This window comes from Hippocampus bargibanti, linkage group LG01, assembly GCF_051943395.1.
Source record: "Hippocampus bargibanti isolate YZ-2025 linkage group LG01, ASM5194339v1, whole genome shotgun sequence".
NCBI lineage: Eukaryota > Metazoa > Chordata > Actinopteri > Syngnathiformes > Syngnathidae > Hippocampus > Hippocampus bargibanti.
The window spans coordinates 37,339,535-37,353,645 of NC_142734.1; the positions used below are offsets into that span (position 1 = coordinate 37,339,535).

At 43.4% G+C, this 14,111-nt stretch overlaps 2 protein-coding genes across 4 annotated transcripts in view; one reads left to right on the forward strand and one right to left on the reverse strand.

Annotated features, from left to right (window-relative positions):
• syt6a (synaptotagmin VIa) overlaps nt 1-8,640 on the forward strand; it is a 36,032-nt gene extending 27,392 nt beyond the window's left edge. Inside the window, exons 3-7 of the mRNA XM_089015198.1 lie at nt 492-1,056; nt 2,291-2,411; nt 3,568-3,739; nt 4,174-4,324; nt 5,135-8,640. Of these exons, the coding sequence (XP_088871324.1) occupies nt 492-1,056; nt 2,291-2,411; nt 3,568-3,739; nt 4,174-4,324; nt 5,135-5,206 (1,081 nt within the window). The 3' untranslated portion in view covers nt 5,207-8,640. The remainder of the gene's footprint in view (nt 1-491; nt 1,057-2,290; nt 2,412-3,567; nt 3,740-4,173; nt 4,325-5,134) is intronic.
• A 1,018-nt stretch (nt 8,641-9,658) lies between these two features.
• olfml3a (olfactomedin-like 3a) lies at nt 9,659-13,956 on the reverse strand. 3 transcript variants are annotated; one of them, XM_089015229.1, is made up of 4 exons: nt 13,738-13,956; nt 13,056-13,362; nt 11,548-11,702; nt 9,659-11,433 (listed from the first exon to the last, which is right to left on the reverse strand). In XM_089015229.1, the coding sequence occupies exons 1-4, from the start codon at nt 13,846-13,848 to the stop codon at nt 10,921-10,923; spliced, it is 1,086 nt and encodes a 361-aa protein (XP_088871355.1). In that variant the 5' UTR covers nt 13,849-13,956; the 3' UTR covers nt 9,659-10,920. The 3 variants fall into 3 exon arrangements, with proteins under 3 accessions (XP_088871355.1, XP_088871347.1, XP_088871338.1); XM_089015221.1 differs by having other exon boundaries at nt 9,659-11,436; XM_089015212.1 differs by having other exon boundaries at nt 9,659-11,702.
• Between the last annotated feature and the right edge of the window lie 155 nt (nt 13,957-14,111).

The window sequence follows — 14,111 nt, forward strand, 5'->3', positions numbered from 1 at the left end:
TGTCCCTGAATTTGATTTTTTCGTTTTAGCTGACGGTGAGGTCGCAAGTGGGGCGGGGCATCACATCATACATTCCAGCAGTCAATCAGCTTTAACCCGCCACGTCATTTTATTTGGCCTGCGAAAGCAAATCAGGCATGTCAAGTTCCGTGATGCTTGCTCAAGTCCGAGCCAAAATTTCAAAGTGCCCCATGCAACCCACAATAACAGTCATTATTTTTGACTTCAAATTGGAAAACTTCATTCATTTGTTGCGCGCTCTGTATGTAATATGTGGAGTGGATGAAACATTCTTCTGGTTTCCCCAAATTCATAACGGCCTCCGAGAGGACACCGTAACGACGATGAGGCGGGCGGAAAATAATGCGTTTGACACCCTTGCATTCCAGCAAACATTTTAATTTGCTATCGAACATTGACTTGTGTAATTCATTTGTCACTTTCCATTCCTCATTCCCTGGATTTTGTGTGTGTTGCTTGGCCTTCTGCAGGCACAATTCCTTCAAAAGGCACCTTCCGCGGCAGATGCAGGTGGGCAGTCTAGACCTGGGGAACGACTACATGTTGGATAAAGAGGAAAAATCCACAAGCATCGGCCGTATCCAACCAGAGCTCTACCAGCAGAAAACGTGCGATTCCTCGGCGGATTCCTCCAAGAACGGCGGCGGCAAAAACTGTGGCAGGATTCACTTCTCTCTCAAGTATGACTATGACAACGAGGCCCTGCTCGTCAACATCATCAGGGCGGTGGACCTTCCCGCCAAAGACTTGTGCGGAACCTCCGACCCTTACGTCAAGATCTACTTGCTGCCCGACCGCAAGAAGTTCCAAACACGTGTCCACCGGAAGACCCTCAACCCCACCTTCAGTGAAAGCTTCCGCTTCCCCGTGCCTTACGACGAGCTGGCGACCAGGAAGCTGCACATGAGCGTTTTCGACTTTGACAGGTTTTCACGACATGACATGATTGGCGAGGTGGTGACGGACAACCTTTTTGAGACGTCGGATCTATCCCGAGAAACACATTTGTGGAGAGATATCGACTACGCGACAAGCGTAAGAACGCGGTGCCGTTTTTGAGCTCTCTTTAAGTGATTCCATTCTTTCCATTGTCTATCCTGCGTGGCCCGGTAGCGAGTGCTTAGCATGCTGGCTTCACAGTGCGGAGGTCGTGAGTTCAAATCTCGCTCTGGCCTCCCTGTGTGGAGGTTGCATGTTTTCCGCGTGGGTTTTCTCCAGATCCTCCGGTTCCCTCCCACATTCCAAAAACATGCATGACATACTGACTGAACACTCTAAATTGTCCAGAGTTGCGAGTGGCCCCGCGAATGGCTACCGGTGCAGGGCGTCCCCCGCCTAATGCCCGAAAACGGCTGGGATAGGCTTAAGCAACCCGTGCGACTCGTGAGGATAAAGCGGTCAGGAAGACGAATGTATGAACGTACGTGACTGTTTGAGAGCGGTCAAATTCTACACTCAGACCAAATGTGCGTTGAACGTTTCTGCCAGTGCAATTCCACGTTTGATCTCAAAATAGCAAGACCGCACGCAGAAGAGGACTGCCAAAACGCATTGTTCAGCTAAGTAGACAATGCGTCTGTGGAAGCTCTCAGTCGTACAGGAGTGGTCCATCGATGAAAACCTATCGCAATATTGCAAAAGAAAAAGCTCAAGCTGTTTGGATCAAATACTGGCAATCAAAAGTTTATGACACATTCAACGATGTCACTTCCTCCGCAACCAATCAGTGTCACTCGATGCTTTTCCAACGCTTGACGGCTGTGCTCTCACATCACAGCTCGACATTCACACCTTTCAAAATAAATTCTTCCCCACGTCACAGGAAGACATGCATGTCGGACGATTACCTGTGAGTGTACAGATGACGTGCACCTGCTTTTTGGCACACTCGCACCTTCCCAGAGAAAGGCCATATCACCATTTTCTTTTCTTTCCTCTCAATTTCAAGAAGAAATTTGTAATTCATCTGAATGAAAACTCTCAAAGAATCAATGTTCACAATTACTGCTCTTGCCTCACGCATTCATATTCAAATGAGAAACAAACCGAGAATTGTAACCAAAAGCAAATCAACAGAAAAGGAAATTACAATGTCTCATAAAATACTACATTAAATAAGGCAAAACTTGATTTGGCTTGTAGGATAATTGTTTCAAGCAATTTTCCGGATATCTCATTTCATGAAACCTGCCAGTGATTGGGCTGTGGATTGTGTGTGCGTGTGCGTGTGTGTGCGTACGTGTGTCTGTGTGTGTGTGTCCTTCCTCAGGAGAGCGTCGACCTTGGGGAGATCATGTTTTCACTCTGTTACCTGCCGACTGCTGGAAGACTCACACTGACTGTCATCAAGTGCAGAAACCTCAAAGCCATGGACATCACTGGATATTCAGGTGTGTGTGTGTGTGTGTGTGTGTGTGTGTGTGTGTGTGTGTGTGTGTGTGTGTGTGTGTGTGTGTGTGTGTGTGTGTGTGTGTGTGTGTGTGTGTGTGTGTGTGTGTGTGTGTGTGTGTGTGTGTGTGTGTGTGTGCTTTGATGACTACTTTTGTGAGGACCACTATGATTTTATGCCTTACGCAGTGGGGACATTTTTGATAAATCCTCACAAGACTGTGTGTGTGTGTGTGTGTACGTGTACTGTTGTCTCAGATCATACACACACAGGTGCCTGGCAAGACTTCTCTCTGTTTATTCTAACAATTATTCACAGGCAAGGTGTATAATATCAAGCTATTGTTTCTGTTTGTTTTCTTTAATAAGCACCTGCCATCCCCTGATTGCCTTGCAGGACCGATCGTGTGAAATGTGACCTTTATTTAGCTTTAAATGCCACAGTTCAGCCATATTGGGGATTTCTTGTGACATATTTTTCCCGTGATGAGGAGTGACATTCAACGTGAGCCAAAATGTTCGTCCCAAGACTTTTATTCTTTTATTATTTTAATTAGGCTTTCATGCATAACCTACATACTGTGTATACATTACTGCACTTCCTCATATAGTAACATGAATTGTATTTGCTTGATTGCAAAGTGCAGATGGTTGTTTGTCTCCGTCTGCCGGGCGATTAGCTGGCAACCGGTTCAGGGTGCCCCCCGCCCACTGCCCAAAGACAGCTGGGATATGCTTCAGCACAGCCGGAAGGAAGCCTTGTCAGGATAAAGCGTCTCAGAAAATGCATAGATGGATGGATGACATATTTATTGGGTCACCCATGAAGAAAATCAGAATCCAGCATATGGAGTGCTTGAATGCAAACTATTTCAATGACGGTGTGCTGCATGTTTGAGTTGGGAACAGGAATTTAAAATGCATTCATCCATCCGTTCATATTTGGATTGGATTTGCCTTTATTAGTCTCACAGTGGATTGATTTCCATATCAATCACTAAATCAACCGCTAAAAGTATTGTTTTATGTTCTTTGAACGCGCAAGTCTAATTTGCCCTCATCATTTAGCCAACCCGTCCTTTGAAAGCCAACAGAACATCGGAAATAGTAGTGTCCCCCCATGACTTCAATCCATTTTGTCACCCTTCTCCTATCCAGATCCGTACGTCAAAGTGTCACTCATATGTGACGGGCGACGTCTTAAGAAGAAGAAGACCAGCATCAAAAAGAACACTCTCAATCCCACCTACAACGAGGCCATCATCTTTGACATCCCGCCCGATAGCATGGACCACGTCAGCCTTCACGTTTCTGTCATGGATTACGACTTGTAAGTAAGAAAACACAGCCATTTGAATTCAATGATTTTTCAAAAGTAAGGGACCGCGCAGACAATGAGAGGAGCTTTTTCACATCATATTTATGGCTCACATTCCGTTGCCGGCGGCTAGCCATGTACCTTTTACCGATTGACTCTCTACGCAATTTGATTCGTGGGGGCGCATGTTCCCTTTGGGAGAGATTTTGGGGATGGTGGTGGAGTCAAAAGTTAAGGAAAATGATGAAGAAAAGCAAAAGATGTTACTTTTGTGTGCTAATTATCACGTTAACGTCCGGTCAGCCATGACACATAACAGAACTTTTCATTTCTGATGTTTGTCTCTTGATAATGTGGCCCGGATCCGTTGAGTACGACAGTCATCAGAACCATGAATGAGTTGATGTTTTGAGCAAATTCACATTGCACACGCCTGCGCTCCGCAGGGTCGGTCACAACGAGATCATCGGCGTCATGCGGGTGGGATGCAACGCGGAGGGGCTGGGAAGGGACCACTGGAACGAAATGTTGGCCTACCCTCGAAAGCCCATCGCACATTGGCACCCTCTACTAGAGTCCAAGAAATCTGAGAAGGAGGTGAGTGAGGGGGAAAAAATCGCTTGCATCGCAGTACTGTACTTTACTTGAATTTCTACTGAGCAAAATGTGTGAATAAAGTATGCAGCGGGCTAAAAAAATGAAATGAAATCCAAAATGACAAGACTTCTGATCGCGTCTACTTTGTTGTCTACATTTTAAACGTATCAATGGGCTGCCACCTCCAAGTTGTGGAGGTGGCAGTGTTGGAGGAAAATGATCATTAAATGGCACGGCCCACTGGACATCAGTCTATGGCCCTGGACATGTAGCTCAAGCACCAGCTTGAGCTACTACTTTCTAACTACTTATCTGAATCAAAACAAAAACCAAAACCTTGAATCAAATAATTTCAGTTCAATTTCCCTTTAATTTTCAAATGGTTTTATCATATGGTGATATAACCAAGATTCTGTGTTGAAGTGATTGAACAAGTTTTTTTTGTTGAGTTGCACAACTTATAAATGACATTAAAAGGGGCGGTTGTCATGATTTGTTTGGTTAATTAATCACCATCATTTATTGTTGTTATTACAAAAGCCAGAAAGAGATCGTGTTGACTTTGGAAGCCCAAAATTCATCGAGAAATGGTTCCCTTCCTACTTTAGTCAGATATTGGATTGACCTTTATTAGGCTGGCAGTGGAGACATTTACATTTCACAGCAGCCAGCAAAGTTATGAGAGGAATGAAAGTAGAAAAACAAAATACAGGAGCTGCTGGAAAGGCAGCCACTCCCACGTTGCACTAAGAGTCATTTTGTAAAATGGCCTGATGAGACTCACTCTTGGCTTGCACGTGTGTGTCACAGTGGAAAGCAAGAGCGGCAAGCTTTGACAGCCAGGGCTCCTGCCCTTCCCCTCGCCCCCCAGCGACACCCTGAGTAAGGCCGCCCGCGACCCAGATGGGGGGGGGGGGGGGGCGATGTGAGGATCTTCCTGCCTCCTGCCGGTCCACTTCCTGTCTGTCTGATTAGCGAGGAGACACCCTGCTGTCGCTCCTGCTCTGTCTCCCTTTGTGCGCCCCGACCCTCCACCCTCCCCACGCCAGCCGTGGTTTGAGACTCATCCGGAAGCACATCAGGTCAGGCCGTATTTTTGGCTGTTACGACTGCTCAAGCTTGCAGAGGCGGGGCTTACAGTGCCCCTCCTTGTTCGGATGTGTGCAGACTGAAACGAAGAAAAAGTTGTGATGATCACAGGATGTTTCTACAAGCAAAGCAGGATGTCCAAAGAGACGAGTGTGGCATTTCAAAATGTTCTGGTGCTGCATTCATTTACATCAAAACAAAATGGAGTTTCATTACAGTGTCAAAGTTCACTTTCCTGTTTTATCACAAACAAGCTGTCAACTGGATGCTCAGCACTCTCAAGAGTATTTCATTAATCGACAACAAAAACATGGAAATACCACAAATGGCTATTCATCTTTGCTATTTTCTCCCAAAATGTCTGTCCTTTAGTAGATACCCCGACCTAATTAGCCGCCAGTTATGTCATCGACCTAAGACAAATAGAAAGCTTCCCTCAAAGAGAGCCTTCCGTTTACTCATTACAAGACGGCAACAACAAAAACTTTGGGTTGTAATTTAGAGGCCGGTGCGTGTGAACACGGCGTTATATCTTCATTTTTGTGCCACGACAAGTCTTGTCGATCGTGACTGCCATTCACATTGCACCGCAAAGGCTTTCCGGCGTATTCTATTGCATGCCATGAGGGATCTGGCATTTTGGTGATGGCAAATTAAACCCATTCTTTGATTAGCTTAAAAGCTAAGTTGTGGTGCAGTGAAATTTGGGTGGGTTTGATCCTGATGCAGTCAGGCCGATTGTGGTCCGCACACTTTGAAACTTGCGCATGAAAATGACACCCTTTCAAGATTGATCCCATTTTTGTAATGCGCTACTCTATACACGGATGCAACAGTGATTTGCGTTTGACGCGCGCACGCGCATCCTTTATTTATGCTTCGAGGAGCAGCGCAGCTTTTTTGTTCCGCTTGCTATTTCTAGATATTCAAATGCACTTTTCCATAATGGTCATATTATTTTGCTTTAAACCCCCGTTTCAATTGACTGATACACAAAGTATTCTAGTACTACCACATTGGTAAATGTGATTTTTTTGTTGTGTTGACACAAAAAAAACCGAGAGTGTCAGCCATGCGGTAAAAGGCCTTCATCCATCTGAAGTGGAGTCAATATGTTTCTGGCCACATGCCGTGAACTGAGCACAACTTGTTGTTTGCAGGGTCTCCTCTTATTTTACAGGATGTGATGCATCATTTAGTATATTATATTTATGTACAGACATTGTTTTTCGTGGTCGTTTGGCTTCTTTAAACCCAGAAAACACGTAAAGCTATATGTAGCCTAGCGGGTGGTGACGATTAGAGGAAAAAAAAGCCTCCCTCGATGTTTACGGTATCTTTAAGCATTGCATTTGTTATCTTGTGGAAAATGTTCTGATTTGTCACTTCAGATTCTGATGTGGTTCAGTTGTATTGTTTATTTTAATTTTTAGAACGGTCTTAGAAATAACATGGACTTTAACATGCATTGAAAATGGTTTGGTTGTGTTTTATGTTGTAAATGAAAAAGTGAATATTTTATAACGGCCCTCCTAAAAAAACAACAACTTTAAAACCATGTGAATGGAAACGTGTTAGTCTTTTTTTTAAATTGGGTTTTGATTTAAAAGCAGATGCTGAATCCCAAAACAATAAGGAATCAGCGGTATTTCATTTTTCTCAATAAAATAAATTATTCTGTCTTTTAATTTTGGGATAGTATGAATAGTGTGTGGGGGCCACAGGTGTTGAGTGACACTTTGTGAATGCATATGGCTGGTCTTTGGAAAAATCACGCTCATGATTTAGCGAAACAACCGCAGTCGCAAAATATGAGTCATCACTATTTTATTTAATGCTGTTTGTTGTTTTTAGCTGATATATATTTTTAATACCATTCTTTTGTGTGCCATTTGTTTCATTACAGTGAAGGCAACATTGGATGCTTTGTTTCTACATAGAAAACTTTGATCGAAATTGTTGATACTCACATTTTAACGTGATTGGATAGTTTCAGTGGCGACCAATTGGACCAAGTCGGATCTTTTTTACTGGGCCCAAGTGGGAGGAAAAAAAAGCGAACAAACCAGAAGGAATGCGCAAATCACAAATAAATCTTCAACTATAGTAAATGGCTACATGTCTCTGACACAGTAGTGACTCATCAGAAATGTTCTTAAAAATGCAATGAAACAAATGAATACAGACATGAACAAAAACATTCAGCAGGTTTGGGTTAAAAATGTCCAATGTGCATGCACACACGTACTCACACACAAAATTACATTTCCTTCAGTGTTGAAGTGAAGCGTCTTCCAAAATGGATGACGCAGTATCCCTGGCCTCGGTGTGCAAATGTCATATAACACACTATTTCTGGGGGGTGGGCTTCTGGATATCTGCAGGCTTGTCTGCAAAAATCTGTTTTAAACATTTCCTTTTTTTTGCTCTTTCTGAGGTGTTGGGATCAGTTGAGTCCAGTTTGACATGACCAAGCAGCGGCTTTCATTCTCATTTGCCCTTGCTTGTTGTTGGTGGTTGTTTTCACACCTCTGACTATCATTGAAACGTCCAATTTTATTGGTCTGGATCCTCCTACCTTTTGAGTTCCTTATAAAGAGATTTCATAGTCAGTGCAACTTTTTATTTTCCCCACGGTACAGGGGAAAAGCATGACGCAAAATATCTGTCTTTTTTTAAAATTTATTTTAAGTGTCTTTTTCATTGCTTAAATACGCACAATGGTGAATCTGCGTGCCTTTTTATGACACAACAGTCGAGCTGTACGATCCAACAGAAAAAAAGCACGACTTTGGAAGCAATGAAACCGCTGTTTTTCGATGATTTGTACTCATACTTCCATTTGACTACTTGTGAATACCCAGAAGATGCTTCATTTTAATCAAATCAAATTGGATTTTATCTGTATTGGAAAATAGAACAGGACATGGCAGGCCAGGTAGTACAACCTAGACACAACGGCAAAAAAATTGGTACCCAAATAACAGGATAAGACCGGAAGGTCAGTGAATGGCAATTAGAGAGTGGCCCCTCGCCATAAAATGAAATCCCACATGTGTGCGTCAAGGGAGACATAAAATAAATACCACCACACATGAGCTTGTTATCAGGGCTATACTGCAATTCCTTTTGATCCTACACACAGTATATCTCATTAAAATCAGTTCACCCAGTCATATTTCCATAATATGATGACCTCCAACTGTCCATTGAATGCCATCATAAATCTACCATTTCATCAAAACTGAAGCAAGAGACCATATTTTTGGCCCACAGTTGACATCTCAACAAGTAGTAATGACTTTAGCATGATCAAAATAACATTGGAAATACCATAGTTCGAGTAGCCTTTCAACATGTTCACATTTCAAAACATGAACAACCGTGTATAAATATAATCATAAAACTGAAAGTGAAACATAGCAATGAATTAAGGTAAAACTTGCTTTACAGCTCGATTACTTTCCATCTGAATGCCACAATGAAGTGTCTGCTGGGTTATTCGAAAACATATCGGGGGTGTTTTGTTCATATGTTTTCTTTAAGGAAGTGTATGCTCAACGATGCATCTCTTTTGTCCAAATGATTTTGGCTTTGTGCTTTCCAAATCCTCCGTGGTACTCTGGTGAAAGGGGTGGGGACACACGCAAGAAAAAAATAAGCGGACATATACAAAATGTGAATCAAAGGTTAAGATTTGTGTGATATTAATGTTGTGGATTCTTTAAACCTTCATTTCTTTGTCATTCGAGTTCAACTTCACATGAATAATTGTCAACTTCCAAGTGTTTGCTGTGCTGTTTTGACACCCACGTGCACTTTTTGGCACTCTGTTTGAAAGATCTTTTAGCTTTGCCTCATCTCACCACTGTTTTCAAAACGATTTGTTTGTGGTCGCACAAAAACACCAGATGTTTTTTTCATGGGTATTTTGTATAATAGTGCCAAGTGAGCAAATATTTTGTTGATGAAATGAGCACTTAGTCTAAGGAGTCTGTTATCGACCTACCGGTGAAATAATTGCCATTAAATGGTTCCCCACTTGTCACTGTAAAACTTCTTGATTGTTTTCCTTCCATTGGGTGTGACGTGTTTTGGTTTGTGACATCACCCGCCTTTCCTTTCAATTAAAGGATTTATGCAAAGTGAGCTGTTGTTTGTTTTTGCTGAATAATGGCGTCGGCCTAACGAGCCGGAGCACTCCCCAACCACCTTAGACGACAACGTCAAATTGCACACTGCAAGGATGCTCAACAACTTTTAATGATTAAACTCCTATACATATGGAGTCAATTGGAAAGATGAGATATTTTGGATATACAATAACTGTGTGCCAAGGTGAACTGGTAGAAAACACACACATGAAACATGTAACTATGCTGTTAATTAGAGATGGACAAGTAACGATACAAGATATCGAGTGTTCTCAAAGGATGCCGATACCCGTTGTTGGTATTAATGGCACCCTCTCGGAAGTCATTGGCATGTATAGTTGAGAAAACTGCTTCTGTGTCAGTCCTCTCGTATGCCCTTTAAGAGGTCATTTCTGTAACTATATGTCTGTAAGATACTTATCAATACAATCCATCTTTATATAGCGCTTACACAAAAGCTGCATCATTGCTATATACTTGCAAATGGGACTGATCAAAAGAGTCCACGATTGATTACTGCTTTCATCCAGGTAGTTGTTAGCGACTGTAAATAATTGCGCGGTCAGGTAGTGCTCATAATTTTCACGCTTTTTTAGAACTATTATCCGATTTTATTCTACCACTGATCACTTTAGCTCTGCTTGATACGTTGCACAATGTTTCCGTTATTCCTGGGAGGTACCACTTACATAAAGGAATTAGATTAGCCTTCATTAGTGTCCTCCATACTTATTTTTTCATGTCTTTTTTGTGATGGTACAAGTGCAGCAGGTTTCTTGTATGGTCTTCTTTTGGATGACACACCACGGACAACAGCGTCTTTCTCGTGACACTCTGGAGATACCGCTAAGGGAAGGAAGTCCTCGTGTCAAAATAGCTTCATCTTTGGAAGTCGTGGCTGTCCATGGGCAGTACGTTCAGGTGCGTCTCTTGTCCAAATTGCTTTTATGACCTTCTCTGTACTGCTTCTTTAATTTGTAGGCAAATTCAAACCAATGTTAGAATGAGGTTTCTGATTAGCGAGAGCGCCACATGTTCCCACCATGTCTGACGGCATCAACATTCTCACAGCTCGCTGCTGGATGAATCTTGAAAATAGAACCCTTCCAGTCCTTTATATATCGCCCTTTGTAAGTTAATCCACATGCTAGGCGGTGTTGGAGGTGGCTTGTGTGCTACAACAACGGCCAACAAAAGCAAATGAGCTAGCCGCGGACCGGTAGATATGGGACCCTTGCCTTCGATAACAATGAAAGTGTTTGTAAACATCAAAGGCTAGTGAGAGTCAAACTAACACGCATTTGCATGTTATTGAAGAAACCTTTTTCCTCTAAATGACATTGATCTGGAGTGTCACATCAGCATTTTCCTTTTGGTCGTCAGCCTGTAGAGGATTTGGTAGCCGTCGTCCCAGCTGTAGATCTGTTTCTCCCCGGCATTGTACTTGAGACTGGCATGGCCACCATAGCGTCGAGGGAAATAAAAGAGGGGCGCCTCCTCACTCACCACTTTGTCATTGACATCAAAGACACACTGGACCCGAGAACGACTGGTGTGCGGTGTGTTGTAAACGACATAGACGACGCCACAGACGATGAAAGCCGCCTCCGAGTTCTCCCTTGGGCAGTGGGTATCCCAGATTTGCTCGATATCCAGAGAGACGGGATCCAGTTTTGCAAGGTTGATGTTTGGTTCGCCGTCACCGCTAGTATACAGAAGCCAGAGGCCTTGGTCGTCCGCCGCGAGATCTGCTACCGTCTCGGGATTGAGGCTGTAAACGGCAGCTCGGCTCTCCACTGGGAGAATGGCTACGTCCATTAGCCTGCCACCAATGATGTCATACCTGACCACGTTCACGTCTTCTCCCTGCTGGATGTAATAGAGATAACCGTTGTAAACAGCCACACCCGTCCCCCTCCAACTGGATGGCAGCTTGATCAGCCGCCCGAGGGCGAAACCCGGAGAGCCCTGAAGAAACACCTTGACGGACTCAAACTGGCTGACGGTGTGCCCTGCTGTCCCGTTAAAGACGTAGACCTTTGATGAGCGAGGGTCCCGCAGCCACACGCCCTTCGAACCACCCACTCGCTTCAGGATCTTCACCGAGCGGATGGAAGAGATGATTTCCACGCAGTCTAAGCAAACATGGAAGGCAAAACATTAGCGGTATTGCGGGCTACATGCTTGTGAGAACCCAGTTTATTTGTGAAGTAAACCCCCTCATATTCACAGTTCTGCATTTGTATACGGGAATCTATCCGCCGTCTCTGAAAAGGTCATCACTATTTTTGTGCTCATGTCAAATTCCATTTTGTATCAGTCACAGCATTCTTGATATTTTATCATCTGCATCAGGTGTAAAGAAATAAATCCATCCATTGATCCATCCATCCATGATGCGCCAATCAATGGACCATCAGTGCTATCTGAACAATTCCTGTTGAACTTGATTTTTTTCAATTGTTTTCTAACTGATTCTGACAGTCTCCTACTCACTTGGGCATTTATTTGGGAATTTTCACTCACTCTGCATTGGTAGAAAGCATTGAAATAGTTTTCCATTTCTCTTGGTTTACAAACAAATGATCTATTCACCTCCATGAATGATAGATACGTTTTTCTCAGTTTCCCACTTTGACCTAAAAGTTATTATTTTCTCTTCCATGTTTTTGTTGATTATTTTTCTACATGCATTGAATTTATTCTGAATTACTAGACACAACAATAGGTTTTATTTTTTAAATGGCCCCTTTCTTGTATGGTGAAACGCTTGTTTCCATTTGGTTTCAATTTTGTGTTAGAGGACCAAGTCATGTGGGTTATCAGTTTTTTTTCTTTACGATACTTGAACCCGAATCAATTTGGCCTTTTTTTAAATCAGTGATTTTGATGATCTGATTATGTTGTTTGTTTTGATCTTTTGAAAAAAAAAAAAACATCTTTTTCTTTGACCACATCGTGCCTTTGAGCTTCCCTCCAATTGGATCCTCTTAACATTAGTTCTCATTAACATTGGGTCTCAAAAAAAGCTGAGCAACCTAGTTATTATTTCCTCATACAGTCAACAACAAGATGCTGCAAAGTCTCATTGAAGAGCTTCAGGGCAGAGTGCCGTGAAAGTGGGACGACTTGGGACAAAAGAGGCTCTCTCCTCTGACATGACCTCCAGGCAAAGAAGCGTCAGACTCTCCAACAAAAAGTAGCCAATTCCTCAAAAGGAAAATCAGTTCATGGTAGGGTCACCTCACAATCGCTACAATATCCGGAAGAAGCTCAACTTTGCCGTTCGTTTCTGCTACTTATGAAAAAAGTTCCGAAGGGTTTGACGTATGCCTTGTCGGCTTGGGCTTAGTCCTCACTACCCCAATAGAGCTCCATCTCAGATTCAAATTTGACGTTGACCAATGTCATTCTTGAACATGTCCGGCGTTGTACATGCTTTTGTAAACAGTGAAGAGAATTTGGAGTCCACCGAGGACGTATCTCACCAGTCACCCTGGAAGGGAGCTCCTCCCAGTCCTCTTCCTCTTCCCCTCGGCTCTCCTCCTGGCTCCACGCGCCCTGCTCCAACACCCGGTCCGCCTGTTTTGCACAAGCCCGCGGGGAGGTCTTGCTTGCCACTAAGTCCACCTTTTGCTCCACCCGATTCATTCGGACCGCCGCCGCCTCCATATCAGTGGAGAGCACTCCGTGCGCTTCCTTCAGACTCTCTACGGTCTTCTTGGACTGTTTGTGTAAATCCTGAACTTCCATGTGGTATTGACGTGACTGGGCTTGCCACAAATGCATGCGGTCCTAAAAAAGCATCAACATTCAGATTGGTTTGACAAGAAAGAAAGAAGTTATACAAGAAAGAAAGTCCCCAAATCAGTGCTGAGCCCATCTGTTCTCTCAGATGCAATGTTTGCATATCCAAAAAGGAGACAAACGTTTGGTGTTGAAAGCTGCTTTTTTCAGATATTGCCAAATTTAGTGTTGCTGTCACTTGGTTTTGCTTGACTGAGTGAACATTGAGGGAAACGTTTCATGAATGGCACGGATAACGGATGTCTATGTTATTAAATTGGTGTTGTGTTCAACGTACAAAAATAACCTGATCGGTGGAGGAAGGAAGCAAACATGATGAGCGCGTGCATCCAATGACAAGCCACTGGAAAAGGTTTGAATTACCTCAATCGCCAACAATCTGTTCTCCAGATAGTCCATCAAGGCCTGGTAGTAGAACTGAGCTCCACACAGCATCCAGGTGGTGGAAAGTAACAGGCTGAACACAAGCTTCATTGTCCTCTGGCCGCTACCGGGTGAGAAGATTCACTTTTCGGCCTTCAAAACTTCCTGCCACGCACTGAACATCCAACGAGAAGGCAATCGGTGTGTTGGAAGACGGCGCCTTTTCACTTCCTTTTGCACACTCTCTCTCGACTGGAATGTTTTCTCTCAGGGAGGAGCCAGATATATGAGGCGTCCTTGCTACCTTTCGGAGTCAACTGGGACACAGTTTGATGCACGTGCGTCTATGGACAAACATTATTCAACTCTCGGGA